Genomic DNA, 27,059 nt, shown 5'->3' on the forward strand with positions numbered 1-27,059 from the left:
TTCAGAGTTTCAAACGCCTGCAGACACTCTGTGTCAAACATAAATGGCGTGTCAGCAGCTAGTAGATTGCTCAGAGGTTTTGCAATTTTTGAAAAATCCTTTATAAACCTCCTATAGAATCCTGCATGCCCCAGAAAGCTTCTGATTTCCTTAACATTGGTGGGTGGTGATAATTTTTCAATTACCTCTACCTTAGCTTGATCCACCTCTATTCCCTTGTTCGAAATTTTATGCCCAAGGACAATTCCTTCAGTCACCATAAAGTGACATTTTTCCCAATTTAGAACCAGGTTAGTCTCTTGGCATCTTTTCAGAACAAGTGCTAGATGGTTAAGACAGGAGCTAAATGAGTCTCCAAATACTGAGAAGTCGTCCATGAAGACTTCGAGAAATTTCTCTACTATATCAGAGAAGATAGAGAGCATGCACCTCTAAAAGGTTGCAGGTGCATTGCACAGACCAAAAGGCATTCTTCTGTATGCAAATACTCCAAATGGACATGTGAATACTGTTTTCTCTTGGTCCTGAGGATCTACTGCAATTTGGTTGTAATCTGAATAGCCATCCAAAAAGTAGTATTCATGACCTGCTAGTCTTTCTAGCATCTGGTCTATGAATAGTAAAGGGAAGTGATCCTTCCTGGTGGCTGTATTAAGCCTTCTGTAGTCAATACACATATGCCACCCTGTAACTGTTCTTATAAGAACCAATTCATTTTTTTCATTATGAACCACTGTCATACCTCCCTTCTTAGGGACAACATGGACAGGACTCACCCAGGGGCTATCAGAAATAGGATAAATAATCCCAGCCTCTAGTAACTTAGTGACCTCTTTCTGCACAACTTCCTTCATGGCTAGATTTAGCCACCTCTGTGGTTGAACCACTGGCTTAGCATCATCCTCCAATAGGATCTTGTGCATGCATCTTGCTAGGCTAATGCCCTTAAGGTCACTTATGAACCACCCAAGAGCTGTCTTGTGTGTCCTTAGCACTTGAAGTAGTGCTTCCTCTTCCAGGGGATTTAAAGCAGAGCTTATGATCACCGGAAAAGTGTCACCTTCTCCCAGAAATGCATATTTCAGGGATGGTGGTAATGGTTTGAGCTCGGATTTAGGAGGTTTTTCCTCTTCCTGAGGAAGTTTCAGAGGCTCTTTCAATTCCTCTGAATCCTCCAGATCAGGCTGAACATCTTTAAAAATGTCCTCTAGCTTTGATTCGAGACTCTCAGTCATATTGACCTCTTCCACTAGGGAGTCAATAATATCAACGCTCAGGCAGTCGTCTGATGTGTCTGGATGTTGCATAGCTTTGACAACATTCAACTTAAACTCATCCTCATTGACTCTCAGGGTTATCTCCCCTTTTTGAACGTCAATGAGGGTTCGTCCAGTTGCTAGGAATGGTCTTCCTAGAATGAGAGTTGCACTCTTGTGCTCCTCCATTTCCAGCACTACAAAGTCAGTAGAGAAGGCAAATGGCCCAACCTTGACAATCATATCCTTAATTATGCCTGATGGGTATTTAATGGAGCCATCAGCAAGTTGAAGACAGATCCAGGTTGGTTTGACCTCTTCAGTCAAGCCAAGCTTTCTGATAGTGGATGCAGGGATTAGGTTGATGCTTGCCCCAAGATCACATAAAGCTGTCTTGGTGCAATTACCCTCTAATATGCATGGTATCATAAAGCTCTCGGGATCTTTAAGCTTTTCTGGGAAGCTTTTCAGAATGACTACACTGCATTCTTCAGTGAGGAGAACTCTTTCAGTTTCTCTCCAATCCTTCTTATGACTCAAGATATCTTTCATGAACTTGGCATAAGAGGGTATTTTCTCAAGTGCCTCTGCAAACGGAATCTTTATTTCAAGAGTCCTGAGATAGTCTGCAAAGCGAGCAAATTGCTTATCCTGCTCCTCTTGGCGGAGTTTTTGAGGATAAGGTATCTTGGCTTTGTACTCCTCAATCTTGGTTGCTGAAGGTTTATTTCCTACAGAAGTGGTTGGAAAAGCCTTTTTAGAGGGGTTGTTATCAGCACTTGTGTGTGTCTGATCCCTCACTGGCATTTGAATGCCAGGGTTAGAAGCTGGATTGGCGTTGGACGCCAACTCCTTACTTGTTCCTGGCATTTGAATGCCAAAACTAAGCTTCCATTGGGCGTTTGACGCCAAATCCCTGCCTGTTTGTGGCGTTTGAACGCCAGAGTTATTCCTCTCTGGGCTCTTACTGTCCTCAGAGGGATTTTGAATAGCAGTTTGTTTATTTCTTGGCTTCCTGCTGCCTTGAAGTGAGGTATTTAATGTTTTTCCACTTCTTAATTGAACTGCTTGGCACTCTTCTGTTATTTGTTTTGATAACTGCTGTTTTGTTTGCTTTAACTGTACTTCCATATTCAGATTAGCCATTCTTGTGTCTTGTAGTATCTCCTTGAATTTGGCCAGCTGTTTTGTTAGAAAGTCCAATTGCTGATTGAATTCAGTAATTTGTTCTGCAGGACTGAGTTCAGCAGTTACTGTTTTAGCCTCTTCTTTCTTGGAAGATTCACTACTTAGGTACAGATGCTGATTTCTGGCAACTGTATCAATAAGCTCTTGAGCCTCTTCAATTGTCTTTCTCATGTGTATAGATCCACCAGCTGAGTGGTCTAGAAAAATCTGAGCTTTCTCTGTAAGCCCGTAATAAAAGATGTCTAACTGCACCCATTCTGAAAATATTTCAGAGGAGCATTTTCTTAGCATCTCTCTGTATCTCTCCCAGGCATCATAAAGAGATTCATTATCTCCTTGTTTAAAGTCTTGGATGTCCAGCCTTAGCTGTGTCATCCGTTTTGGAGGGAAGTATTGATTCAGGAATTTTTCTGACAGCTGTTTCCATGTCCTTATGCTAGCCTTAGGTTGGTTATTTAACCACCTCTTAGCTTGGTCTTTTACAGGAAATGGAAACAGTAATAATCTGTAGACATCCTGATCTACTTCCTTATCATGTACTGTGTCAGCAATTTGTAAAAATTGTGCCAGAAACTCTGTAGGTTCTTCCTATGGAAGACCAAAATACTGACAACTTTGCTGCACCATGATAATGAGCTGAGGATTCAACTCAAAGCTACTGACTCCAATGGAGGGTATACAGATACTGCTCCCATATGAAGCAGTAGTGGGGTTAGCATATGACCCTAGAGTCCTTCTGGACTGTTCATTTCCACTTAGGTCCATGATGGAGAAAGGGAGATGATGCGAATTGCAAAAATTTTTTTTTTTGAAAACCGAAATTAAAATTAAATAAAATAAAAGAAAATAAATAAAAAATTAACTATAATTTCAAAAATTTGAAGGAAAATAAATAAAAGAAAATTGAAAACTAAATTAATTAATTAAAAAGATTAGAAAAAGATGTGGGTGAGGATTTTCAAAAAAATGAAGAGAGAAAAATTGGTTATGAAGTTTTGAAAAAGATATGTCTTAAATTTAAAGATACTTGTAAGAAAATAAAATAAAAGAAAAAAGAAAGAAAAGATATGAAAAAGATTTGATTTTAAGTTTTGAGATTAGAAAAGATTAGATAAGCTAGGCAAGAGAAGATAAGAAATTTAAATTAAAAAGTGTTGAAATTTAAATTTTAAATTTGAAAATTAATTTTGAAATTTGAAATTTGAAAATTGAATTTTGAATTTTCGAAAAAGTCAACAATATTAAGATAAGGATTTGAAAAAGATTTAAATTTTGAAAAGATTTGAAAATTGAAATTTGAAAATTAAATTTTAAATTTTAAATTTTGAAATTTGAATTTTGAAATTTTGGAAGTTGAAATTTGAAATTTGAAATAAGATAAGATAAGATTTTGAAAAAGATATGATTGTTTTGAAAAAGATTTGAATTTTGAAATTTTAAAACTAAGATAAGATAAAATAAAAAATTTTAAAATAAAATCTGAATTTTTAAAAAGAAAATTCGAAAATCAATTAAAATAAAGGAAAAAGATATTTTTGAATTCAATGAGGAAAGAGAAAAACAATAAAAAGACACAAAAGTTAAAATTTTTAGATCTAATGCTCCTTATTTTCGAAAATTTTGGAGGGAAACACCAAGGAACACCAAACTTAAAAATTTTAAGATCAAAACACAAGGAAGACTCAAGAACACTTTGAAGACTCACAAGAACAGCAAGAACATGAAGATAGAACACCAAACTTAAAATTTTTAGAAAACCAAGATAAAATTTTCGAAAACTAAAGAAAAATCAACAAGAAAACACCAAACTTAAAGTTTGGCACAAGATTTATCCAAAGAAAAATTATGTTTTTGAAAAAGTTTTTTTTTTTTAAGAAGATAGCAAATTACCAAGAACATAAGCACCACGCTCTAGCCAATTGAGCTATAAATTTAAAGTGTTTTAACAAGGTGTCTAATGCATAAAAATATTTTATTATTATTTTTTTTTAGATACTAATAATTCTAGAATGCACAAGAAAAACAAAAGAAAATCACAAAACAAGAAAAACTAAAGATCAAACAAGGAAAATAAACAAGAACAACTTGAAGATTAAGAAAGAACAATGAACACAAATTAAAAAATTTAAAAGAAAATAAAAACATGCAATTGACACCAAACTTAAAATATAAAACTAAACTCAAACAGAAAAACTCAATTATTAGTAAAAAAATAAAATTTCGAAAACAAAAAATTTTGAAAAAGAAAATAAGGATTCTAAAACTTTAACAAGAACAATAATAAGAGACTCAAAGATAAAAGACAGATTAATAAAGAAAAATAAAAAAATTTTAAAAGATTTTTGAAAAGAAAGTAAAAGACTTTGACCCAAAAGACAAAATCTTCCTAATCTAAGTAACAGGATGAACCGTCAGTTGTTCAAACTCGAACAATCCCCGGCAACGGCGCCAAAAACTTGGTGCACGAATTGTAAATCACACTTTTTATAACTCGTACCACTAACCAGCAAGTGCACTGGGTCGTCCAAGTAATACCTTATGTGAGTAAGGGTCGAATCCCACGGAGATTGTTGGCTTGAAGCAATCTATGGTTATCTTGTAACTCTTAGTCAGGATATCAATTATAATTATCAATTTGAATTGCAAAGAATAAAAGAGCATGAAATAAATACTTGTTATGCAGTAATGGAGAATATGTTAGAGTTTTGGAGATGCTTTGTTTTCTGAATCTCTGCTTTCTCCCTGTCTTCTTCTTCACGCACGCAATGTTCCTCCTATGGCAAGCTGTGTGTTGGTGGATCACTGTTGTCAATGGCTACCATCCGTCCTCTCAGTGAAAAAGGTCCAAGTGCGCTGTCACCGCACGACTAATCATCTGTCGGTTCCCACTCATGTTGGAATAGGATCCATTGATCCTTTTGCGTCTGTCACTACGCCCAGCCCTTGTGAGTTTGAAGCTCGTCACAGTCATTCAATCCCTGAATCCTACTCGAAATACCACAGACAAGGTTTAGACTTTCCGGATTCTCAAGAATGCTGCCAATGGATTCTAGCTTATACCACGAAGATTCTGATTAAGGAATCCAAGAGATATTCATTCAATCGAAGGTAGAACGGAGGTGGTTGTTAGGCACGCGTTCATAGGTTGAGGATGATGATGAGTGTCACGGATCATCACATCCATATATTGAAGTGCGAATAAACATCTTAGATAGAAATAAGCGTGTTTGAATAGAAAATAGAAATAGTTGTATTAATTCATCGAAACACAGCAGAGCTCCTCACCCCCAACAATGAAGTTTAGAGACTCATGCCGTCAAAGAGTACAAAGTTCAGATCTAAAATGTCATGAGTTACAAAATAAATCTCTAAAAATTGTTTAAATACTAAACTAGTAACCTAGGTTTACAGAAAATGAGTAAACTATGATAGATAGTGCAGAAATCCACTTCTAGGGCCCACTTGATGTGTGATGGGGCTGAGACTTAAGCTTCTCACGTGCTTGGGCTGTTTCTGGAGTTGAACTCCAGGTTGTAACCTGTTTCTGGCATTGAACTCCAACTTGTAACCTGTTTCTGGCGCTGAACGCCAGACTGCAACATAGAACTGACACTAAATGCCAGTTTACGTCATCTATCCTTGAGCAAAGTATGGACTATTATATATTTCTGGAAAGCACTGGATGTCTACTTTCCAACGCAATTGGGAGCGCACCAATTGGACTCCTGTAGCTCCAGAAAATCCATTTTGAGTGCAGGGAGGTCAGAATCCAACAGCATCTGCAGTCCTTTTTCAGCCTGAATCAGATTTTTGCTCAGCTCCCTCAATTTCAGCCAGAAAATACCTGAAATCACAGAAAAACACACAAACTCATAGTAAAGTCCAGAAATATGATTTTTATTTAAAAACTAATAAAAATATAATAAAAAGTGACTAAACATATTAAAAACTACCTAAAAATAATGCCAAAAAGCGTATAAATTATCCGCTCATCAATGAGCGAGGATGATGATGAAGTACTTTGTTTGCCAACCATCCCTGAAGAAGCAGAGAAACTGAACAAGGACCACAATGATGCAATGTCCCAAGATTACTGTAAGATAACAAAAAAATCACATAAGCCAAAAAGAGCCAAAACTCAGCCCACACCTAAGCCTACTCCTTAGCCCACACCTAAGTCTACTCCTCAGCCCACACCCCAGCCCACTTCTCAGCCCACACATCAGCCCACACCTAAAGCCACACTTGAGCCCACTCCTAAGCCCACACCTCAGCCCACTCCTGAGCCCACACCTCAGCCTACTCCTCAGCCAACCCCCAACCCACATGTACGCCCACACCTAAGCCCACTCCAAAGCCCAAAACCAAGGCTATGCAAAAGCCCATCCAGCAACCCAAACTTTAGACTAAACCCCAGGCTGCTAAAGGGAGTGGCAAGGCTACAGCAGCCGACAAGATCAGCAAGAAGGTGAAATCCACAACCAGTACAAGATCTTGAAGGCAGGTCAAGGCAACTCCACTTGCAGATGATAGTCAATCTCATGATTCCTATGATAGTGCTGAAGACAGTTTGTACAAGCCTCCAAAAGTTACAGGAGATTCCATATACAGTAGTGACAGTGATAGTGGAGTTGATGGAGTAGAGTCTTCTTGGGCCAAGAAAGTAGATCACAGAGAGAAGCATAGGCCTGCTGCTAACAGAACAAGGGACAAAGCTATTGACACTGATGACTCCAACTATGAGAACATTGAATCTGATGAATGCTCTGATGGAGGTATTAATATATTAATAGATCTTATTCAAATAATTTATTTTTTCTACACAAATCTTATGATATTTTCATGTAATTTCAGAGTCAGATGACGAATTTGATTGGGAAGAATCATCAGATGGAGATGAATGAAAGTCAGAAGATTCTGCCCATGAGTTAGACTCTGAAGATGAAGGGCCAGCTGTGTATCCACATTATAATGACAAGCCCAAATTTGGTGATCTGAAGTTTGAGGTAAATATGGTTTTCAAATCCAAGCAACATTTTATGGCTGCCACTAGAGATTACACTATACAATGGGGTAGGAATATTAGGTTCTATAAGAATGACAAGATTAGAGTAAGGGTGGTTTGTAAGTGTGAAGACTGTACATGGGTAGTATATTGTAGACACAATCCTAGTGATAGTTCCTGGCAGATAAAAACACTAGTTGACAATCACACTTGCGCAAGAAAGCGAAAAAACAGAGCTGCTATATTGGAATGGACTGTGAACAAGTTATACCCAAAACTTAGGAAGCACCCTAAGATGAAGCATATGGAGGTGTGTGAGTGGTTTGTTAGGAAGTGCAACGTGAAGCTGAATAGTTCATGCATTACCTGAGCTCTTAAGGCATCTAGGAAGATAGTTGAAGGGGATGAGATTGCTCAATACGGGTTGATATCGGATTATGCACATGAATTGCTCACTGCCAACCCAGGTTCCATAGTTCAGGTGGGTGTGATTCCCATAACTAATAATCCGCCTTAGTTCGAGAGATTTTATGTCTGTCTAGATGCTTGTAATAAGGGTTTCAAAGCAGGCTGTAGGCCATTGATAGGTCTAGATGGGGCATTCCTAAAAAACATTACACGGAGGACAGTTTCTCACTGCATGCGGACATGATGCAAACAATCACATTTTTATGATTGCATACGCAATTGTTGATGTTGAGAACAAAGAGAACTGGAAATGGTTCTTGGAGCTGCTCCTATCAGACATGGAAAAGGTGAAGACTAATTTGAATCACGATTTGATTTTTAAGGACTTTTTTGATTTAATGATGCTTCTTTGAGGACTGTAATGACTGTAAATCTTCTCGGGCTTGACTGTTTGTGCAGGGGTTAATACTAGCAGTCAAAGAACTCGTCCCAGCAGTTCCACACAGATTTTGTGTGTGGCATTTGTGGAGGAACTTCTCTAAACAGTGGGGCAGCATCGAACTTAAGGACTTGGTCTGGGAGTGTGCAAGATCGAGGACCCCGGTTGAGTTCGAGAGGAATATGAATAGAGTCAAAAGGATTAATGAAAAAGCTTGGGAATACTTAGCCAAGTGGCCGAAGGAAGCTTGGACCAAAGCCCATTTCAGTGAAGGGCCAAAGGTCGACAACATTTGCAACAACGCTTGTGAATCCTTCAATGCAAAGACAAAGCATGACAGAGGTAAGCTTATTCTGAGTCTGGCAGAGGAGGTACGAAGAATGGTTATGAAAAGCATGTCTAATAATAGACTGAAACTTTTGAGTTATCAAGGAAAACTTCCTCCAGTTCAGCAAAGTAGGCTAGAATCTCTTATTAAGTTATCCAGAAACTGGGCTCCCTACTGGTCGGGTGATGCTAAAGAGGAAGTCTACGAAGTTCAAGGATGGCCTACTAATATGGTGGTAGATTTGGGGAAGCATACTTGCTCCTGCAGGTTTTGGCAGTTGACAGGTTGAATTCATAACTGATTTCATTTTTCATATGCATACCATGATTCATACTTAACTGAATGAATTTTTTTTCTGAAATATATAGGAATGCCTTGTATGCACGCAATATCAGCCATTCAAGAAAAAAAGGATAAGAGGCCTAAGGAGTATTGCCACGAATGGTTGAGCATGGATGCTTACAGAAGAACATACCAATTCAATGTTAATCCTGTCAAGGGACAAGATCTATGGGAGAAAACTGGTTCTCCTGCACCTATTCCACCTCCTATCAAACCTAAACCAGGCAGACCAACAACAAATAGAAGGAAGGACAAGGATGAAAGACCCACTGGCACGAAGACAAAAATGAAAAGGAAGTATGCTCCAATTCGGTGCATGTACTGTAGAGAGGTGGGCCACAACAAGAGAACTTGCAGGAAGAAAAAGCAAGACGATGCTCAGGAGAAAGCAAGGATGATGCAACTGCAGAAAAGGAAGATCACACTCAGCCCATACAGACACCACCTGCAGTAGCAGTAGCTGCTCCAGATGAACATACTGAAATTCCTGTTACTCAGCATGCTCAGCTTCCACTGACACAACAATCCCAAACCTCAACCAATGTCACTCAAGTAATCTTGCCCATGACTTTTAATTTGAGCATTGGTTACTTGTAGCTATTTTTGATTTCAGACAATGATGATAACTGTTTGATACAGACTAGAAAAAGATGAAGGCCTCCAAAACTCCATGTCACCAGGGCCAGGGCAAAGGAAAATGCCTCTCCAGGAGCAGATGCTGTATCAGCTGAAACCATCAAGGGTAGCAGCTCCGCAACAGCCAAGAAACTTGCCAGCTTCATGACATTTGTTCCAACTCCGGGTTTCAAACCTCCCAGAAAAAAAGACATGGAATGACTTCAAGACTTGAAGACATAAAATATAGGGCAATTAGTATCTGTTATTTTGTCAGGGCTAAATTTTACCATTTATAAACAATGTGGTAGTTGTGGTATCTTCAATAGCCCTGTTTTTTGTATAGCCCTTTATGGTATACTGCTTTCAACTGTCAGCTACTACCTTTTGGATTATTATCATGTTAAAACAATGTTCTTATTTAAATCTGGCACAATGGAAACTAGTTCACCATTGGTGATGTTATGATGTTATGCTATTCCTAGTTCACTTAATTTTAATTCTGCTTATTCTGATTTGCTTACATTATGTTATGATCAACAACAATATTGTATGTAAATAACCTTTTTACTAGTAAAGAAACATAAACATACAAGGTTTTCACAACAACAGAAAACTGTAAAGGTTCACAGCATCATCCTTTTCACCTTTTCACAGTAACTGCTTCACTTCCCACTAAAGAACATACACATAATCATAAAAACCACAATCACAACTATTAATCCAAAATACAGTTGCATCCTAAGTGCTTTTACTTCAGCTTCTAACGTCATCATTCTCCAAGATATGTTATGGTTCAACAAAGCAACATCACTCTCCATTTGTGCATCAGTTTTAACTTCTCCTAAGTGCTCTAATCCTTCATACTCGTCGTCCTCAGCCCACCTAAAGTAATTGCAGTGGCTGCCCTTCTGCACAAAATCAGGGTACCAAAATGTCAAAATCCAACTCAAATCATTTGAAGTTTCAAGAAGACTACATTGATAACTCACCCGGTATCTTGGACAAGCATGGAACAATCTATCAGGATTTTCTCTTGTCCCAGACTTCTTGATCACTGTCTTCAGCCCACAAAAGCAAACTTGGTCGGAGTTCTTCCTCCGCCACCGCAGCGAAGAGCTCGAGGCATGGCTTCCGTGTGATTGCGACACTTGTCGACTGCGACCCCCACCTACGCTACCCATCGTGCAATCGGTCATGAATTTTCGGCCTCTGCAGAATCAATCTCAAGCTGCAACAACAATGGCAATTTTAAACGAAGAGGGGATTAGAGTTTACAAACCTATGACTAATTTGACATACATATGGAAACATATCTTGTCACCAGCCACTCTGCGCCAAGCTGGCATGCTCATATGCCACACTGACAGCCACCTAAGCAACAGTTAACGGCGTCACTGACGGAATTGACGGAAATTTGACGGAAGGACTAACGTTACCAATTTTAAATTTTTCGGGGACAAATTTTATTATCTTTTTCTTACGGGGACTCGTTTGAAGAATGGGTTATCTTTCGGAGACCAATTTGGCTATTTATTCTATGATTTTTTGTTGGTACATTACATGCAGTTTGCAGCTGTACTAGTTCTCCCATCCTAGAGTATGTTGTGTTAGTCGCCCAACGTATTAGAGAAACTGCTCTTCAACCATGCAGTTCGTTCAGACAATGGTATGTTCTACAGTCCAAATCAATCCCTATCTACTTTGATATATGTACGTTCTAGTCCCTGGTTAGAGACTGAAAAGAGCATTTACTCAAAGTAGACAGGGACTGAAACGTACATATATCAAAGTAGATAAGGACCGATTTAGATGTTTAAATTTCTTAGGAATTGAAAAGTTCATCGAACAAATGATTAGGGACCGAAAATGACATTTACTCTATAATTTAATATAATTTAAATTATATTAGTATATTCTTATTTTCTCAATTAATCTAAATTTAAAAAATTAAAAATTTTAAAATTATAAAATTTAAAAAAGTTTAAATAGATATAAATTAAATTAATTAATTTGGTAAAAGCAAACATACTTGTATCCTTATTCTCGTGTGATTAATTATATTTATTCAATTAAAAAAAATTAACCATTAAACACCACTAATTTTAAATTTAAAAATAAGAGTACTACTATTATTTTTAAATTAAAAATTTAAATAAACATTCATATTAATTTTAAAACTTTTAAATTAAAAATTTTTAATTTAAAAATAATACAAGAACATTTATTTTTTAATTTAAAACTAAAAATTTCAAACAGTTAATTTTTTTCAAAACTGAATAAATATAACTAAAAATATGTACATTTATTTTATCATATTAAATCATTAATTTAAATTTTAAATTATTTGAATAAAATCAAATTAATTAAAAAAATAAAAATATTCCAATACATTCTAAATTATGTCAAATTGTGCAACAAAACACAATTCGCCTAATCACTCGGCAAACTGCATGGTTTGAGAGTAATTCACCCAATTACTGTGTAAACTGGCACAGTTTGCCTATTCATTGAGCAAACTGCATGCAATTTCCGAAAAAAAAAATCATATTTTGGTAAATAATGTTCTATTTCTTTTTGGAAATAATTAATTTTTTAAATTTATAAAAGAAAAAAATCCTGTGAACGATTTGGAGGCATCAAAACATAAAAACAAGTTATCCTCTGTAACTTTGAATCCTTGGACTACTACTACTATGATTATTTACAAAGGATTTGAAAATGTAAGACAAAACAAAATTGCAGTGTTTAATCATTTTCTCAACCTCTCCTCTCAAGGCTGAAGGAAGTAATTAGATATCACATAATACACTCTTAACTCTTAAGGAAAATTGACAGTTCTGCATAGATTTGAGATATTAGAACTTTCATCTAGAAGTTTAGACCAATATTGTGATTGAACACAAAAACACAAACAATCACAAGGAAGAATAAGGCATACTATTGTGGCCAAAATATTCAGTGCCCTAAAACTTTGATGCTTTGATCCGATCAAGAAAGCTTGACATACGTTTAGGTTCATCAGGTTTGAGTTGATCACCAACCGTTAGTTTGTATTGCTCAAACTTTGATTCCTCACATTTCAAGGCCAGAGATTGGCATGACCTTTTACTTCCTGCATAGAGAGGCCACATTTTATTGGTATTATGTCAGAATCGTTGTCAAGAATCGGTTCCTCCATAAGTGGATGAAAATATAGAATTCATGCATATAGCAATTTGCATTATCTAATCAAACAAATAAAAACAATAAATAAAATTAAAAAAAAAATAGTTTAATCACTGCAAAGTGTAAACTGTATTACTGTAAACAAACTGTTCGACAAACCAAACTGTGCCTGCAGCAAGTTAGTTTTATTCAGTTCCTCATGATAGTTAAGCAAGAAAAAAAGACTAGAAAACATACAAAAACAGGTCTCCTTGTCCTTTCAAATTGTAATGTGTTTCATCTTAATTTTTATCTGTAACCATTAACTAGGCTTTTAGGAAGCAGCTAAACCAATCTTAAAAAAAAAAAAAGGAAAAAGAAGGGAATATATACATGCATACATATACACACAACAACAAACTAGAATGTCAATCATACAGGTTTTTCCACCGTTTCTGGGGTTGAAAACCATGTAGTGTTTGCCCTTACCAGTTATATCCAGCAAGTTAAATATGACAGGCACATGTGCAATATTTTTAACCATTGTAATGGCAGACCATACTTTTTCATAGTCCTCCGTTGCAGCTCTAATTATACACAAATTAGTGATTGGATTTACATACTTGACTGCACCCAAAAAATAAGAGAGATGTCATATTATATATTATTTAAAAGAACATCAAATTAACCGGAAATTCATAAACGGAATATATATAATATAATATAAGAGCATGTTACTTACCATCAAATGATGCCATTGCTGTAGCCAAACCACACACCCCAAAATTTACAAGGATGCTGTCTTTTATAGCTTTTGTGACATTAAACTGTGTAATTATCAGAGGGGTGCCCCCTAAATTTTCTCTATTAGGGTTTAGAAAAACCTCCATCACCATAAATCGGTTCTTGAATCCCACCATGATCCCTTTTTCCCTGTGAAGTTTCAATAATAAACTCAAAAAGGCAACAATAAAGCCACTCCAACAGAACAAAATAATATAGAACAATAAATCAAGATTCAAAGGCCCAAAACACAAAATCAGTTGGAATTGGCAGTTGAGATTGATAGTGGACGCAGATATATGGAAAGAAGGAACATGTCGTGAGTAGAAAAGTTCATCTTGTCGGTCTACAACTGTACATTTTACACTGGCATCCAATTAAGTGCTACCTCGGACATAAAAGTGGTTTCTTTTTAGTTAATGGTTGTGTAAGTTATGAGATGTCAGCAAAAAAGAGTTTCATATAAAAGATTCATAGAAACAAGATTCGTTTTAATATAACAAATTAAACAAGACTAAGAGAAAACTAAGGTTTTGAAAACCAGACTAGTGATTGAACCATTCAAGCTACCGGGTCAGAGGTTCAACCAGTTTAACCAAGGTTCAACCACAGTAATCGGATTATAATAAAATAATATATTAAATCATAAATAAGCTCACAGCCTCACAATAACACGAACATACTCTCTTTGTAAATTCAAAAGTACATAAAATTTCAAAATTCAAAAATCATCTTCTAAAGTCTCATAATCTCATGTAACAATTCTGAAGTCTCCGATACAACCAATGCCAATATCCACAGGTACTTCATTAATCTCAGTATTCATACCAGAAAAAATTAATCCTAGACAATCATAATAGGACAATGCCAATCTGCGGGGTCCTCGAACTAAAAATCCAACAAGTCCCAGAAGCTGATATCTTTAACATAACAAAATTAGTCACACTCAAAGGCAAAACTCCCCTCAAAAAACACTTTACACACAGCCCAAAAGCACACTACTCTTTTTTTTAAGCTAACATCACTGATACCCAATGAAGACTGGTAAAACAAACCCCAAAATCAATGCACCAAAAGTCGAAAACCCATCTAAGCATTGCATCCAGTAGCATCCATTAAACTATTATAAGTATGAATCTCTACATAACGATTATAACAGCAGCTAGCCAGCAAACATACCGAATCAATAATATTATAAGATAACAGAAGCAGCAACAATAAATCAATAAGTGATTAACACTTAAAACAAAAACAGAGAGAAGCAACGAAAGAAATTAAAACATACGAACCAGGGGATGGCAAATGAGCAGTGGCCCGCAGAGGGGGTGACCAAAGCGGAACAGAGGCGACGTTGAAGGGGACACGAACGGGGGACGGAACGACGGCAGAAGCGCGACGGAATGAAACAAGTAATGATGGGATTATGTGACTGCATCAATGTGAGGAGAAAGGGAGGATTAGGTTTATCAGAAGCGAACCAGTAATTGACCCAATCATACGACCGGGTCACCAAGTCACTGGTTCAACCAGTGGGTCACTGATTTACCCGGTTAACCCGATCATAATTAATGTAAAATTATAAAAGTAAAATTAAAATCAAAAGTTAAAAATTAAAATGTATTTCTTCACAAACATATTAATAACAACCAAGTATCAGTTTTTAGACATTACTAATGATGCAAAAAGAGATAATAAACTGGTCACGGGTACAAAATACTCTCTCAATTTAAATGAACAAGAGAGAGAGCAAAAAATAACACAATCAGTTAATCAAATTCAAGGGATGATCTCAAAGTCGGCATCTATATCTTCAGAGGACAAATCTGATGCTTGACCAACATTTCCTTCATTTTGATTTGCATCTATATCTACATTTGTGTATTTTTCACAAATCAATACCAAGAATAATTCGTAATAGCAACTGAGTTGTGATGAACACATTTTTAAAATTCTAGCAAAAAAAAAAAAAAAAACGAGAGCATGGGAACAATAACTGAACAATTTTATTCTGAGTTGCAGAGAGCGTGAACCTCATTTTCAACAACAAAAGATTTAGCTCAAAAGATGATTTACAGCAACAAAAAATGTAGCTAAGTGATTATATCAGCAAGACAACAACAGATTCAAGCTTCAGGGATGATAATTCAACTATTTTCAGCAAAAAAAAAAAAAATTAGTTCAGTGATATTTTCAGAAACAAATTCAACTTTTAGCAACAAAATCAAGGTGCAGTGATGAATTACAGCAACACAAAATTTAGCTAGGTGATTTTTTCAACAAGCCAGCAACAGATTCAAGGTTATAATCAGTAAATAATTCAACTCGGTGATGATTTTCAGCAACAAACAAAAATTACCTCAGTGATATATTCAGCAATAAATTCAACTCTTAGCAACCAAATCAATGTTCAGAGATGAATTACAGCAACAAAATTGAGCAAGAAAGAACAGGGGAATTTGCTGAACTCACCAAATCGGGGACCAGCTGCTGACGTCGAGGAGGAAGCTGACGGCGAGGCTCAAAGCAAAAGACGACAACGACGACCAGCCCCGGGACGTGCTGCTTCTGCCACCGGCTACGACGAGCGCAGGGAAGGCGCGCGACTGATTGCGAGACAGTGACGAGACAAAGAGCGACGGCGAGCGCAGGGAAGGCGCGCGCTGACTGCGAGACGGTGACAAGACAGAGAGCGACGACGAGCTTGAGTGCGATACCGGAGGCAGTGAGAGAGACCGGAGATGAGAGAGCTTGAGTGCGAGAGCGACAGCGAGAGAGATGAGAGAGATTGGGCTTAGTGAGAGAGTGACAAGACTGAGACACTGAAGGGTGGCCCGGTGGGTTCGAGAGAAGAGGAAGGAGACGTTCCTAGAGCAGATTAGGGTTTTGGCTTTCCTTCACTACAAAGCCACGTCGTCTTCAAATTTTTTTTTTCTTTCAAAATTAAGCATGACCCGGTCCGGGTTATAGAAACCTACCGGGTCTCCGGTTTTGCTTGGACCCGGATGGACTGAACCAGTTTTTTGCGGATCTGATAGCTCCGGCGGTTTGGTAAGTGATTTGGTCCAGTCAAGTGACATGGTGATCGGATTTCCAGTCGAATTATCTAAGTCAAGTCGGATCTGATAACTATACTTTAGACCAATAACAAAAAAAAAAAAAAAACAAAAACTTACTTTAGACCTTTATTTTCTTCAAGGCCCGCATGGAAAAGTTGTTTTTTAATAAATAAAATAAGTTGATTATTTATTAATATGTGTTTTTAATTATTTAAAATTTTGATATATTTTAAATGATCACATTTAAAAAATTAAAATTTAGATTCGATATAATTTGTTTCAAGAAAAAATAACAATTTAAAAATGTTAAATTATAAAACTCTTAAAAAATAAAATTTAGAGCCGATAAAATTTAAAATTTAGATGAGATCTAAAAATAATATAATATAAATTATTAAATTATAATAGTATCAATTGAATTGAATTAAAAAAATCAATTCACATCATTATAGTATAAATTACAATCTTTTCAATAAAATCGGATTAGTTTGAAAAATAAAAATTAAATTATCATCTATATTATAATAAAAAATAAATGATCATTTGTATATATAAAAGATGAAAATGCTGACATATGTACCCACATTAAATCGAAATTAAACTTGTACTCACGCAAGATGTCCTCTGTGTGACAAAAGTACCCTATCTTTAGAGGGTTGGAGTGCCACGTAGGGTACTTTTGTCACACGGAGGGCATTCTGCGTGGGTACAAGTTTAGTTTCGATCTAGTGTGAATACATATGTCAGCGTTTTCATCTTTTATGGGTACAAAATGTCATTTATTCTTATAATAAATTATATCAATTTTATTTTTTAAACTAATCTCTCATTGGCAAAGAAAAAACTATAAATCTTTTAAAAAATCATATATCAATAATTAATCAATTTATTTTATTTATTTAAAAAAGTTTAATTATTCTATCGGTCTTTTTAATTTTATCTAATTTTTAATTAAATTTTTATATTTTTTAATTGAATCCCTAAATCATATCTAATTAAGTCCTTAACACTTGACTGAATATTTTATTTTGGTTAATAGAATATTCCGTTAATTCTAACGTTTTTATGACGATAGAGACTTAATTACAAAATCTTATATGGTATAGGAATCCATTTAAAAATAAAAAAATATATATAGAGAGACCTAATTAAAAATTTAGTAAGACTATAAAAATCAGTAAAATAATTAAATTTTTAAAAAATACAAAAAAAAAAGAAAGTTTTTTTATCCTTCGGTAAAAAAAGAGTTTGTCAAGATTTGGCCCCATTTCGAATATGTTCATTAGTTTCTAAATGTTTTTTTTTTTATATGATTCCAGTTTTCGAATTTGGAAGTTTTCTCAATTGATCAAACCGATTGGATTTTAGTTTTTTAGGTTTAATTGTCCGATAAGATTTTCAAAACCATGAAAATAATTAAAAAATAATCAATTTGCTTTTGTACTTTAATGTTGAGGAAATAATTGAGGTCAACAAAGTCTTTTAAAGAGAATTGTTATGGTCTTGAGACTAGTTCTTGAATTTTTGAGGTAGAAGAATTTTATGACAATACGAAAGGTGTGTTTCCTAATTAATGGTGATGCCTAACACTTGCCATTGTTGAACTCAAAGCTCTTAGGGGAAAAACAATCATTTACACCCATAAACTTCATGAATGCTCACAAAATTATCCATCAAACAAGAAAATTAACGTTGTATCTATGAAAGATGAGTTTTATATATGGTTCTAAAAATCGAATCGGACCGACCGGTTCAACCAGAAAAATTGGGAACCGGTCACTTAGCCGGTTCGGATAAGGTCAGAAACTGTCTGACAAAAAACTGGTGAGAAAACCGATCGAACCGGTGGTTAACCAGTGAACCGGGAGAACCGTCCGGTTTTTTAGCAGTTTTTCGGTTTGGATATTAACTACAAAACGGCGCCGTTTTGAAGGTGGAAAAAAAAAAAAAAAACAAGCTAAACGCATGAACCCTAATCCTAATCTCAGTCTCTCACACTTTCACAACTCACAAGAGAAAGCACAGCATAGCCACCACCAGCGAGCAGAACTGCAAAAGAGAGAGCACCGACGGGCCACGATCGAGCAGCCCCTCTTCGCCGTCGCATAGCCACCACCATCGCCACCACATCCCACCGCCATCACCACTGCATCCCACATCCCACAGCCCCTCTTCGCCGTCCCACAGCCCCTCTTCGTTGTCGCCGAGCTCCCCTCGTCGTTGGTTGTCGCCGAGGTCGCCTCCTCCATCGTCGTCGCCGAGCTCGCCTCCTCCATCTTCGTCGCCGAGCTCGCCTCCTCCTTCGTCGCCGTTACTCGCCGCCGGTAATACTCGCCGCCGTTACTCCGTGTTCATGTTTTGTTATCTGGATTCATGATTTGGATTCTGTTCATGATTTGTTATCTGGATTCATGATGAGGTCATCAGAAAAATTCTGTTTGAGTTGCTGTTCATGATTTGGTATCTGTTCATGATTTGTTCATGATGAAATGAGTTGCTGCTTCATGATTTTGGTTGCTGAATTATTTATTTGTTCAAGCTGGATTACATGATTTTGGTTGGTGCTTCATGATTTCGGTTCCTGCTTCATGATTTCTTTTTTTAAAACAGGTGGTTGTAGAATTGGTTAAACCTTCCATCTCCAAAAAATGAAGTTAAAATAAAAAATCATGTTGTTGTCACCATTTTGCCTTCTTGTTCTGCATCGGTAATTTCCTGCTCCTCTGGTATTGAGATAAACAGATGACTAGAAGACCCAAATGTTCATTACATCATGGTACCATTGGCGGGTTCATGTGGCAAATATGTTTAATATTTTATGTGCATAACATCCTTGACCAGCAGCCATTCATAGCCCCTTGGTACGTTTTCACATGTAATTCATGGTAAAACCTAATGCTTAGTTGCAAAACCTCATTATTTGTGCTAAACTGTGGTCCGAGGGACGAGGTGGAATGTTGAATGCGTTCCATTATTAACAATCTATTATAACGAGTCACCTTCATTGTACTTCTGATTTGGATAATATAATCAAATCTCAGTTGAACAACAACGTGAGTGTTCTTAGTTGGAACACTTAATGATAATTATGATTTTTGATGAGTTGCATCTTTGATTAGTTGAAAACTTGCTAGTAATTGTTTCTTTTGAATGTAGAACATTATGGGTTTGTCATTATGTGCGTTTTTTTTTTTTTTTTGTTTAGTTATAAACTTTGATGTTTGAAGTTGTTTGTGAACCTCTAATATTAAGTAATGGATAATTTATTATGTAAAATTTTAAATTTTATTAAGTTAGAAATTATTGAATTTATATATTTAAAATTATTTTTAGGTTTTTTAATAATTTTATTTTATATTTAATTAAACCGGTTGAACCCCGGTTGAACTCCGGTCGAACCAGTGAACTATTGAACCAGTGACCTCACCGGTTTTTTGATCGGTCCGGTTCTCGCAACCTTGGTTTTATATGACAAAAATAATCAAATCCTAATTTTTTGTTGACTTTTTAATAAAATTCTCAAATTACCCCACTCTTTATCTTTCCCATCCTCACTCGTTTTTCTTTCTGACTCATAATTTAAAACAAACCCAACCATAAACTAGTAAACCTTTCTTCGAACTCAGCCACCATCTATTCAAACTCATCACCAAACTCTTCTCCTCAGATAGAAGGTGCCATCGTCGACGGCAGTGATAAAAATCTCTAGTACCAAAATCCTCCCCAAACTCCACTACCGCCAAACCTTATTCGAACTCCAACATAACTCTACAATAATAGCATTTTCTTTAAGTTAGAACATCACATCTCTAAACTCCTTAATTCCTATTTCAATGGGTCCCCTGGCATTTTAACCCTTGTCATTAACATCTCCCAACCATCCCTCTTGTACCTGTGCACATCGGATCACTCTCACCCACCTCAAACAACAAGATAAAGAAGAACAAGAAGAATAAGGGGAGGGATTGACCACGGAGCCTGGGTTTGGGGTGGCTATGCCCAGCTTCGCCTGACCTGCCCTCAACGAGCTGGCTTGTACCCAAGAAGTCCCGGTTAGAGGTCCCTGCAGTGTCTCTCGAGGTGAAGGAGAGGCTTGGGGCTTTGGGAGCTCAAAACAAGGCGTCTCAAGCTTTAAGAGAATTCATCTTGAATGGTGATGATGACGATAATTAAGATGATGACAGTGATGAAGACGATGATGATGTTGAGTTGGAAGAATATGAGGGGTTCTTTTAGAGAGAGAGAGAGAGAGAGAGAGCATGAGTTAGAGGTCACCGTCAATGAAGGGTTGAAGATAAAGAAGTGGTGGCAATAGAAGATTGTGAAGGTTTGGAATTTGAGAAAGAAAATATACGTGTGGAATTGATGATAAATATAAAGGGTGGAAGTAGTTTGAGAATTTTATTAAAAAATCAACAAAAAATTAGGGTTTAGATGTTTTTGTCACACAGAACCTAAGTTTCATGAGTACAACGTTAGTTTTCTTATTTGATAGGTACTTTTGTCAGCGTTCATACAAGAGGTTGGATGCCTCTTTGATATGGATTGGGAGAAGGGTCTTTCTCTAAGGCCGTTAACTAGTCCCATGATTTCTGTGCAATCTCTTGGCCTAGATCCTTTAGCTCGATGAACTTCCGAGCTTTTCTTGGGCCTCTCTGGGTTCGGCTGACGTGTGTCTCTAGCAACACCTTTTTCTTTATCAGCTCGGGGTGGTATGATTAATGCTCGTTCGGCATTGTATTGTTCTTCTTCTCGGACTTCGGAATTAGAAGTTGTGTGTCCATCTTTTGGAATATCGTTCGCCATCATACGGTCTTGATTACCAGGTCCCCGGCAACGGCACCAATGTTTCGAGTGTTAACTGAAATGGATGGATTTTTTTTTTGTCTGAACATGAGGTTCAGACTTTTTTTAGGGTAGCGTCCGATGTCTGCTGGGTCGAGGTGTCACTGTCCAAGTTCTTCATGAGGAGGTGGAGGGTGGTACCTGCAAAGGACTCCAATGCTTAAGTTAGCAAGGGTTTTAGACAGGTTTTTAGTAGATTGAAATTCGAAGAATACCTGAGAATGTCAGAATATTTATAAGTATAAATGTAAAGTCAATAACCACTTTTTAAGTAGTTCCACCTTTGATGATGGATTAGTTATTCTCTTTTAGTAAGGAGGTTGTTAGGATCTCCCTTTTAGATAGATAGAAGAGATAGTAGGGGTTAGTTATTTATTTAGATAAATAAGGTTGAACTCATGCCATTACGACCGACCTCTGTGAAGTCAGGTAAATATCTGCCTAACTAATGTCTGTAGATTGAGCTTTATTTATTTTGAATTTGACTAGGTAATGAACCAGGATATAAACAATTATTTTTTTTTCATTTTATATATAAACACATAATTTATAACAAATATAACTTCAAGAGTTTTCTTGCTTAGACATTGTATCCAACAAGCCACATTTTTATTATTCATAAATTTTTATAGATTTTGATGTTAATATCTTACATAAATTACGGTGTATTTGGTAGCCACATTTGAAGGAAAAAAGCACATTAAAGCTTCTTAAAAGTTTTAATTTTTTATTTGACTAATTTTCTTCTCTACAAACGCAGAAGTGATTTTGTTCATAAAACCACGTTTACAAAAAGTAATAATTTCTAACTTCTCCGTTGCACTAACATGCTTTTAGCCACTATCTTCAACATTTATTTTTTTTTTTTACCAACTTTATCTTTTATACATGTTATTGTATTATTTATAAAATTCTTATTATTTCTCACTATATGAACTCTTTTTCTATTATTTATTATTTATATTTTTTATTAATTTTTTTATTTGACATTATATATTTTTATAGTTATAATTTTTGTGTATTATGTTTATTATTATCTTTTTATAATAGAATTTATTAATCCCATTAGATAAAATAAATTAAAAAAAATTAACCATAAATAATAATAATAATAGTTAAAAATTATAACGTACTAAAAAAGAGTACTAAGAGTATTAAAAATATACTATATAAAAAACATATAAGAAAAAAGTATAAAAAAAATTAAACATTATATTATAATGTCATGTCCTTTTAAGTAATTATCTATCTAACAGTGATTTTAACTAATATTATCCAAACAATATTTATTTTATCAAAATCAATTTGGTAAAAAATTGCCAAACATAAATCATGTTGACACAAACTTACTTCTACCCAAAATCAAATCTATAAAATCAATTTTATTCAAACTGGAGTTTGACAAACCACAATCCAAACACACACTCGGTAGTTCACAGTTTCACACGTCTCCAACTACTACTTTTATTTTTCATAAATTTTGTACTTGAGAAAACCTATTCGTAAATGTAATTAACAAATTACCGATGAACATACCTAGGTTTTTAACACCAAACTTCAGACATTTTTTTCTATTAAAAGATGCCATACTTTACAATGCTGGACGGAATAAGGATGAACATTTTTAAGTTTCCTTGGCTTCAATAAAAGCTTATTTACTGTTAAAAGACTTAAGATTTAAGAATTAAGATACAAACGCCATGAATCCCAAAAGCCATACACGGCCAAGATTGGCTAGTCTAAAAACTTGTACATTATTTTATTTTGGGTCAAGCTAGAGACACACCCAAAATTGTTTAGGACATACCTTTATTCTGGCTTTAACACACATAATATATTAAGAACAAAATATGTATTTTTAGCAATTTTCAGTATATATAAGCCACACAAACAAGACAACAGCGAACAAAAACATCATGCAGTAATACAAAACACAGGCAGAGAAGAATCTGTCTGTGCGGAAAGATTTTGGTATCGTTGCCGCATCGCGGCACTCATTAATTTCTGTGTGGCGTTTGTCTTGAAACCATGTGCTCTGATTTCTGCTCAGAATGGAAAAGTTTGGACATAAATATAGCTTAAGCAAAGAAAAACAATATTCATAGTTCAAAACTAGAAAATCTTCATGACGAATATACACAACCGGAACTAGAGTAGACTTTAATAGGATAAACATGATTATGCAGTTCAAAGAAATCAACTTGATCAGAACAATGTAGCTGGCCCACAAAAGGAATTAACGCTCAGTTATTTTGTGGCTTCAAAACCTACTAAGGAAGTAAGGATGTTCATAACAGCCAAGTCAATTCGACTGTAAAGTTAGCAAAGTGAGACACTCTTGAGGCTGCAGAATTATAGAAATTTTCTGCTATCCCTGCTTTTACATGGTATTAGCATTATTTTCCTACTTTTTTTTGTTTAATTTTATTTATTTATATTTTTCCGTTGTGTGGATCATTGTTCCATGCAGCTAAATCTCGCAAGAGAAAAAAGACATAAGATGCAACTGACCTGCTCCGAATATGGCAAATATTTTCCATCAAATGTCACGACCACACGATCTTTCCCATCTACTCCTTTGACTTTGTCAACCGAGCAGTAGAAATCTATTGCTGACATGCTGAAAATGAAAATTAACAAAAACTATTTGTTAGGCAGGGAAATCTTCAAAAATAAAATGTTCAGTTTGCTTTCCACAAGAATTTTATTATTGGCTGAGATCTTAAGCATGTTTAAGTGAAAATGTTGCATTATAGATTGGACAATGGAGATAGTATAGACTAAAGAAGGATGAAAGGTGATAATAATGTATGTCATAAAACTGCGAGTGGTAAACTTTCAATCTCCAAAGAAAGAACTTCAAATTTCTTGACTTCCGACTTTGCTCCTTCAATTTTAACTTGCACTTTGATAACGATAAGATAGCCTTTCTTGTCACAGGAAGGGTGCAGGAAGATATGTTTAAGAACATATGAATGGACATCCAGAACAAAACAATAACCTGATATTCTAGGAGAAAGAGACAATGTATCTGTGTGGTTGAGCCTTGTGAGGTTTAGCTCCCTCGTCCGAAAATCATTCATAAGCATCGGGTTGTAACATGCATAAGATCAAGGTTTCAATAACAGAGTCGTTAACCAGGACTCAGTTTCAGAAAAACCAGAATGTCTCTTGGTGTCTTGTCTGAAATCCTCCTGACAAGACATTATTAATAAACACAATTCATTAAACCTTCTTACAATACAATATTCCCCTTGGCTTCAGAATACAGGATCTCTGGATCTTTTGGTTTTACCATCCAAAAGGTTTTGGAAATGATTCATTCATTGAGATTTATGACATTGATAATCACTCAGATATTTCTTCTCCAGAAACACAGGTGCCTCTGGTGGTTCCAAAGAAGACAAAAGCATCAAATATGATACCTAAAGACTGGTTAGCAACTACATAAAAAGTATAAAATCCTGCATTGGTATTATATAAAGAATCCTAAAATTCCAAAATCCTGATTTCAGAGTATATTACATCAGCACTTTGAATTATTAATTTAAATCATCAGTTAACAATGATTAATAATTTGGACGCTTCACATTGAAAACAAGGATAGAAAAATGTCCCAACCCTGATTGAAAATGGCATAACCACAAGCATATGAATATCAATACATAATGTATTATCAGTTGAATATTCTCTCTAACATAGAAACCATGTTTCAATAAGCCTCAACATATTTAGCGCACATTTTTATTTGTAACTTAAGAATATATATAACATACATAGCCTATTGCACTATAAGAAAATCAAAATTGATTTCAGCGGCAAGAGTTAGTTTCAATTTTCAATAAGGACCAGTCTTGACAATAATTTAGAGAATTCCTTAGACCTAATATCCTCTTTTTAAACAATAAGCTGTAAAATTGAATGGCGTAGCATATATGACACTGCGGCATAGCATTATCAATATAAAAAAGCATCACAAAAAGAATATAATTTGATCAAGCAAGAGAAATTTATAAAAATAAAAATTCAAAACTTACATCCCATCACCAAACTCTTCATTGATTATTTCTTTAATGCTCTCCCCAAAATGCATAACAGCTTCATTCAACCTATGAAAGAGAATATCAGTAACCCGACAAATTAAGCATCCAAAAACTGCAAGTCATATGATGCATCATGCATAATACATTCCTAATATTAGAATCCAAAAAAGCGAGTAACACAGGTCCACAAAGTACATGTAAACCACTTTGGAATGAAGTATGTCACATTCCTTGACTGAACAGAAGCATTTTCAAAAGCTGAAGCAGGTACTATATCTTTACAAACCTTATATTAGCTCATATATAATTGAATGCCACTGCCTCCATTCCCCTTTTATCAGTCACTAATCTGGTACATTCTTGAATTAATTTATCTGAATTTATATTCGGGTACACTGGTCCAAGAATTACCAAATTTCGTTCTGACAAATAAAAGAGAACGAAGACAATAGCATTAATCCTTATCCATTCTCAGTCTAAAAGGGTTTTTGACTATCGACACATTATTAGCAACTAAAATGTATGCAGAGAATATGTTGGCTAAAAAACAAAAATACAAGTATAAATCCTCAGACACTGATAAATGGTTTCAATTCTACACCATGTTTCATAATTAATTCATTTTTTGAACTTAAACCAAGCCTGAAATGTCTAGAGTGAAATTGAAAAAGCTTAAACTTTGAGAGGATAATTATACCATAATCACAGCCTCATGTTCGAGTTAAAATTCAACTACAGAATATCCACATGCACCAAAATGATTAAAATTAGAATTTACAGCACTCAAATGTGAGGAGCAAGAAGAAGAACCTATATACAGTGGGTTCTTGGATGAGGTGAGGGTCATAAGACCTCAAGGGGGGCCTCATCATCTCTTCCAAAAGATCATCGGTCAGGTCAGGGAGGGCTGCCCGGAGCTTAGGGGCAGTTTGGGGTTTGAGCTGAGCTTGTCTTTTGAGGAGCTGGGCAACATAGACGTTGGTCAGTCCGGTTTCCTCCGCTAACTGACTGTACGACTTGCCGTTCTTCTGCTTCACAGCTTGGAGCTTTTTCACTACGCTCGCTTTGCTATTATCCTCCATACCTAAAGTTGATTAACAAATAATGGTTCAATAAGAAATAGTGTGTTGAGCAGTGGTCAGATTGTGGTAGACTATGAAATTGATGGTCTACCTAGGGCTGTCAGACAGTGTCGGATGGCGGTGGTCCGTAAGAAGAAAAAGAAGAGTCACGAATGCAGCGCAGCAGCGGACGAGTTGACGTGCGGAGCAGCGGTGCGGGTGCTCCAGAGTCCAACTCCACCAACCGTCTTATTCTAAAAGTTTCAAAAACCGACCGGTCATTAAATGGTTCTAAAATATTTGTATGTAAATTGGAGTTAAGTCCACTTTGGTCCTGAGATTGACGAGTTGCACTTATTTAGTCATTGAGATCTCAATTGTACTAAATTAGTCTTTTAGATTTGAAAAAATGCACCACATTAGTCCTTCTCCTAATTTTCGTCACCGAAGCACTAACGCCGTCAGTAACGTGGCCATTTCTTGCCACGCTGGACCCAGCAACATGGCAATAAATTTGATTAGCTCCAATTTAGTCCTTGTCCC

General features: G+C 35.8%; 3 protein-coding genes across 4 annotated transcripts; all 3 read right to left on the bottom strand.

Annotated features, from left to right (window-relative positions):
* Nucleotides 1-10,246: 10,246 nt before the first annotated feature.
* LOC110264547 (uncharacterized) lies at nucleotides 10,247-10,792 on the bottom strand. Its single transcript, XM_021106692.2, has 2 exons — nucleotides 10,574-10,792; nucleotides 10,247-10,492 (listed from the first exon to the last, which is right to left on the bottom strand). The coding sequence occupies exons 1-2, from the start codon at nucleotides 10,778-10,780 to the stop codon at nucleotides 10,247-10,249; spliced, it is 453 nt and encodes a 150-aa protein (XP_020962351.1). The 5' UTR covers nucleotides 10,781-10,792.
* Nucleotides 10,793-12,295: 1,503 nt separating this feature from the next.
* Nucleotides 12,296-16,426, bottom strand: EMB1687 (ribonuclease P family protein / Rpp14 family protein). The gene is made up of 5 exons (XM_016311440.3): nucleotides 15,981-16,426; nucleotides 14,801-14,940; nucleotides 13,471-13,661; nucleotides 13,218-13,355; nucleotides 12,296-12,696 (listed from the first exon to the last, which is right to left on the bottom strand). Exons 3-5 carry the CDS (start codon nucleotides 13,646-13,648, stop codon nucleotides 12,548-12,550), a joined length of 465 nt encoding a protein of 154 aa, XP_016166926.1. The 5' UTR covers nucleotides 13,649-13,661; nucleotides 14,801-14,940; nucleotides 15,981-16,426; the 3' UTR covers nucleotides 12,296-12,547.
* Nucleotides 16,427-21,146: 4,720 nt separating this feature from the next.
* LOC107609283 (cyanate hydratase) lies at nucleotides 21,147-26,796 on the bottom strand. Of its 2 annotated transcripts, none has more exons than XM_021107576.2 (5): nucleotides 26,629-26,796; nucleotides 26,266-26,539; nucleotides 25,450-25,521; nucleotides 23,924-24,032; nucleotides 21,147-21,553 (listed from the first exon to the last, which is right to left on the bottom strand). In XM_021107576.2, exons 2-5 carry the CDS (start codon nucleotides 26,535-26,537, stop codon nucleotides 21,530-21,532), a joined length of 477 nt encoding a protein of 158 aa, XP_020963235.1. In that variant the 5' UTR covers nucleotides 26,538-26,539; nucleotides 26,629-26,796; the 3' UTR covers nucleotides 21,147-21,529. The 2 variants fall into 2 exon arrangements, with proteins under 2 accessions (XP_020963235.1, XP_016166654.1); XM_016311168.3 differs by lacking the exon at nucleotides 21,147-21,553 and adding an exon at nucleotides 23,116-23,454.
* Between the last annotated feature and the right edge of the window lie 263 nt (nucleotides 26,797-27,059).

The sequence above is a fragment of the Arachis ipaensis genome, chromosome B7, assembly GCF_059453495.1.
Source record: "Arachis ipaensis isolate K30076 ecotype BB chromosome B7, ASM5945349v1, whole genome shotgun sequence".
NCBI lineage: Eukaryota > Viridiplantae > Streptophyta > Magnoliopsida > Fabales > Fabaceae > Arachis > Arachis ipaensis.

Coding starts and splice junctions, on each gene's coding strand:
- LOC107609283 (XM_016311168.3), bottom strand. CDS start 26,537: ATGGAGGATAATAGCAAAGCGAGCGTAGTGAAAAAGCTCCAAGCTGTG. Junction 24,033..25,449: donor GAAGAGTTTGGTGATGGGAT/GTAAGTTTTGAA, acceptor TTTCATTTTCAG/CATGTCAGCAATAGATTTCT. Junction 23,455..23,923: donor ATTTGCCATATTCGGAGCAG/GTCAGTTGCATC, acceptor CATTCTGAGCAG/AAATCAGAGCACATGGTTTC.
- EMB1687 (XM_016311440.3), bottom strand. CDS start 13,648: ATGGTGGGATTCAAGAACCGATTTATGGTGATGGAGGTTTTTCTAAAC. Junction 13,356..13,470: donor AGCAATGGCATCATTTGATG/GTAAGTAACATG, acceptor TTTTGGGTGCAG/TCAAGTATGTAAATCCAATC. Junction 12,697..13,217: donor TAACTTGCTGGATATAACTG/GTAAGGGCAAAC, acceptor CTCTCTATGCAG/GAAGTAAAAGGTCATGCCAA.
- LOC110264547 (XM_021106692.2), bottom strand. CDS start 10,780: ATGACCGATTGCACGATGGGTAGCGTAGGTGGGGGTCGCAGTCGACAA. Junction 10,493..10,573: donor ATGCTTGTCCAAGATACCGG/GTGAGTTATCAA, acceptor GATTTTGTGCAG/AAGGGCAGCCACTGCAATTA.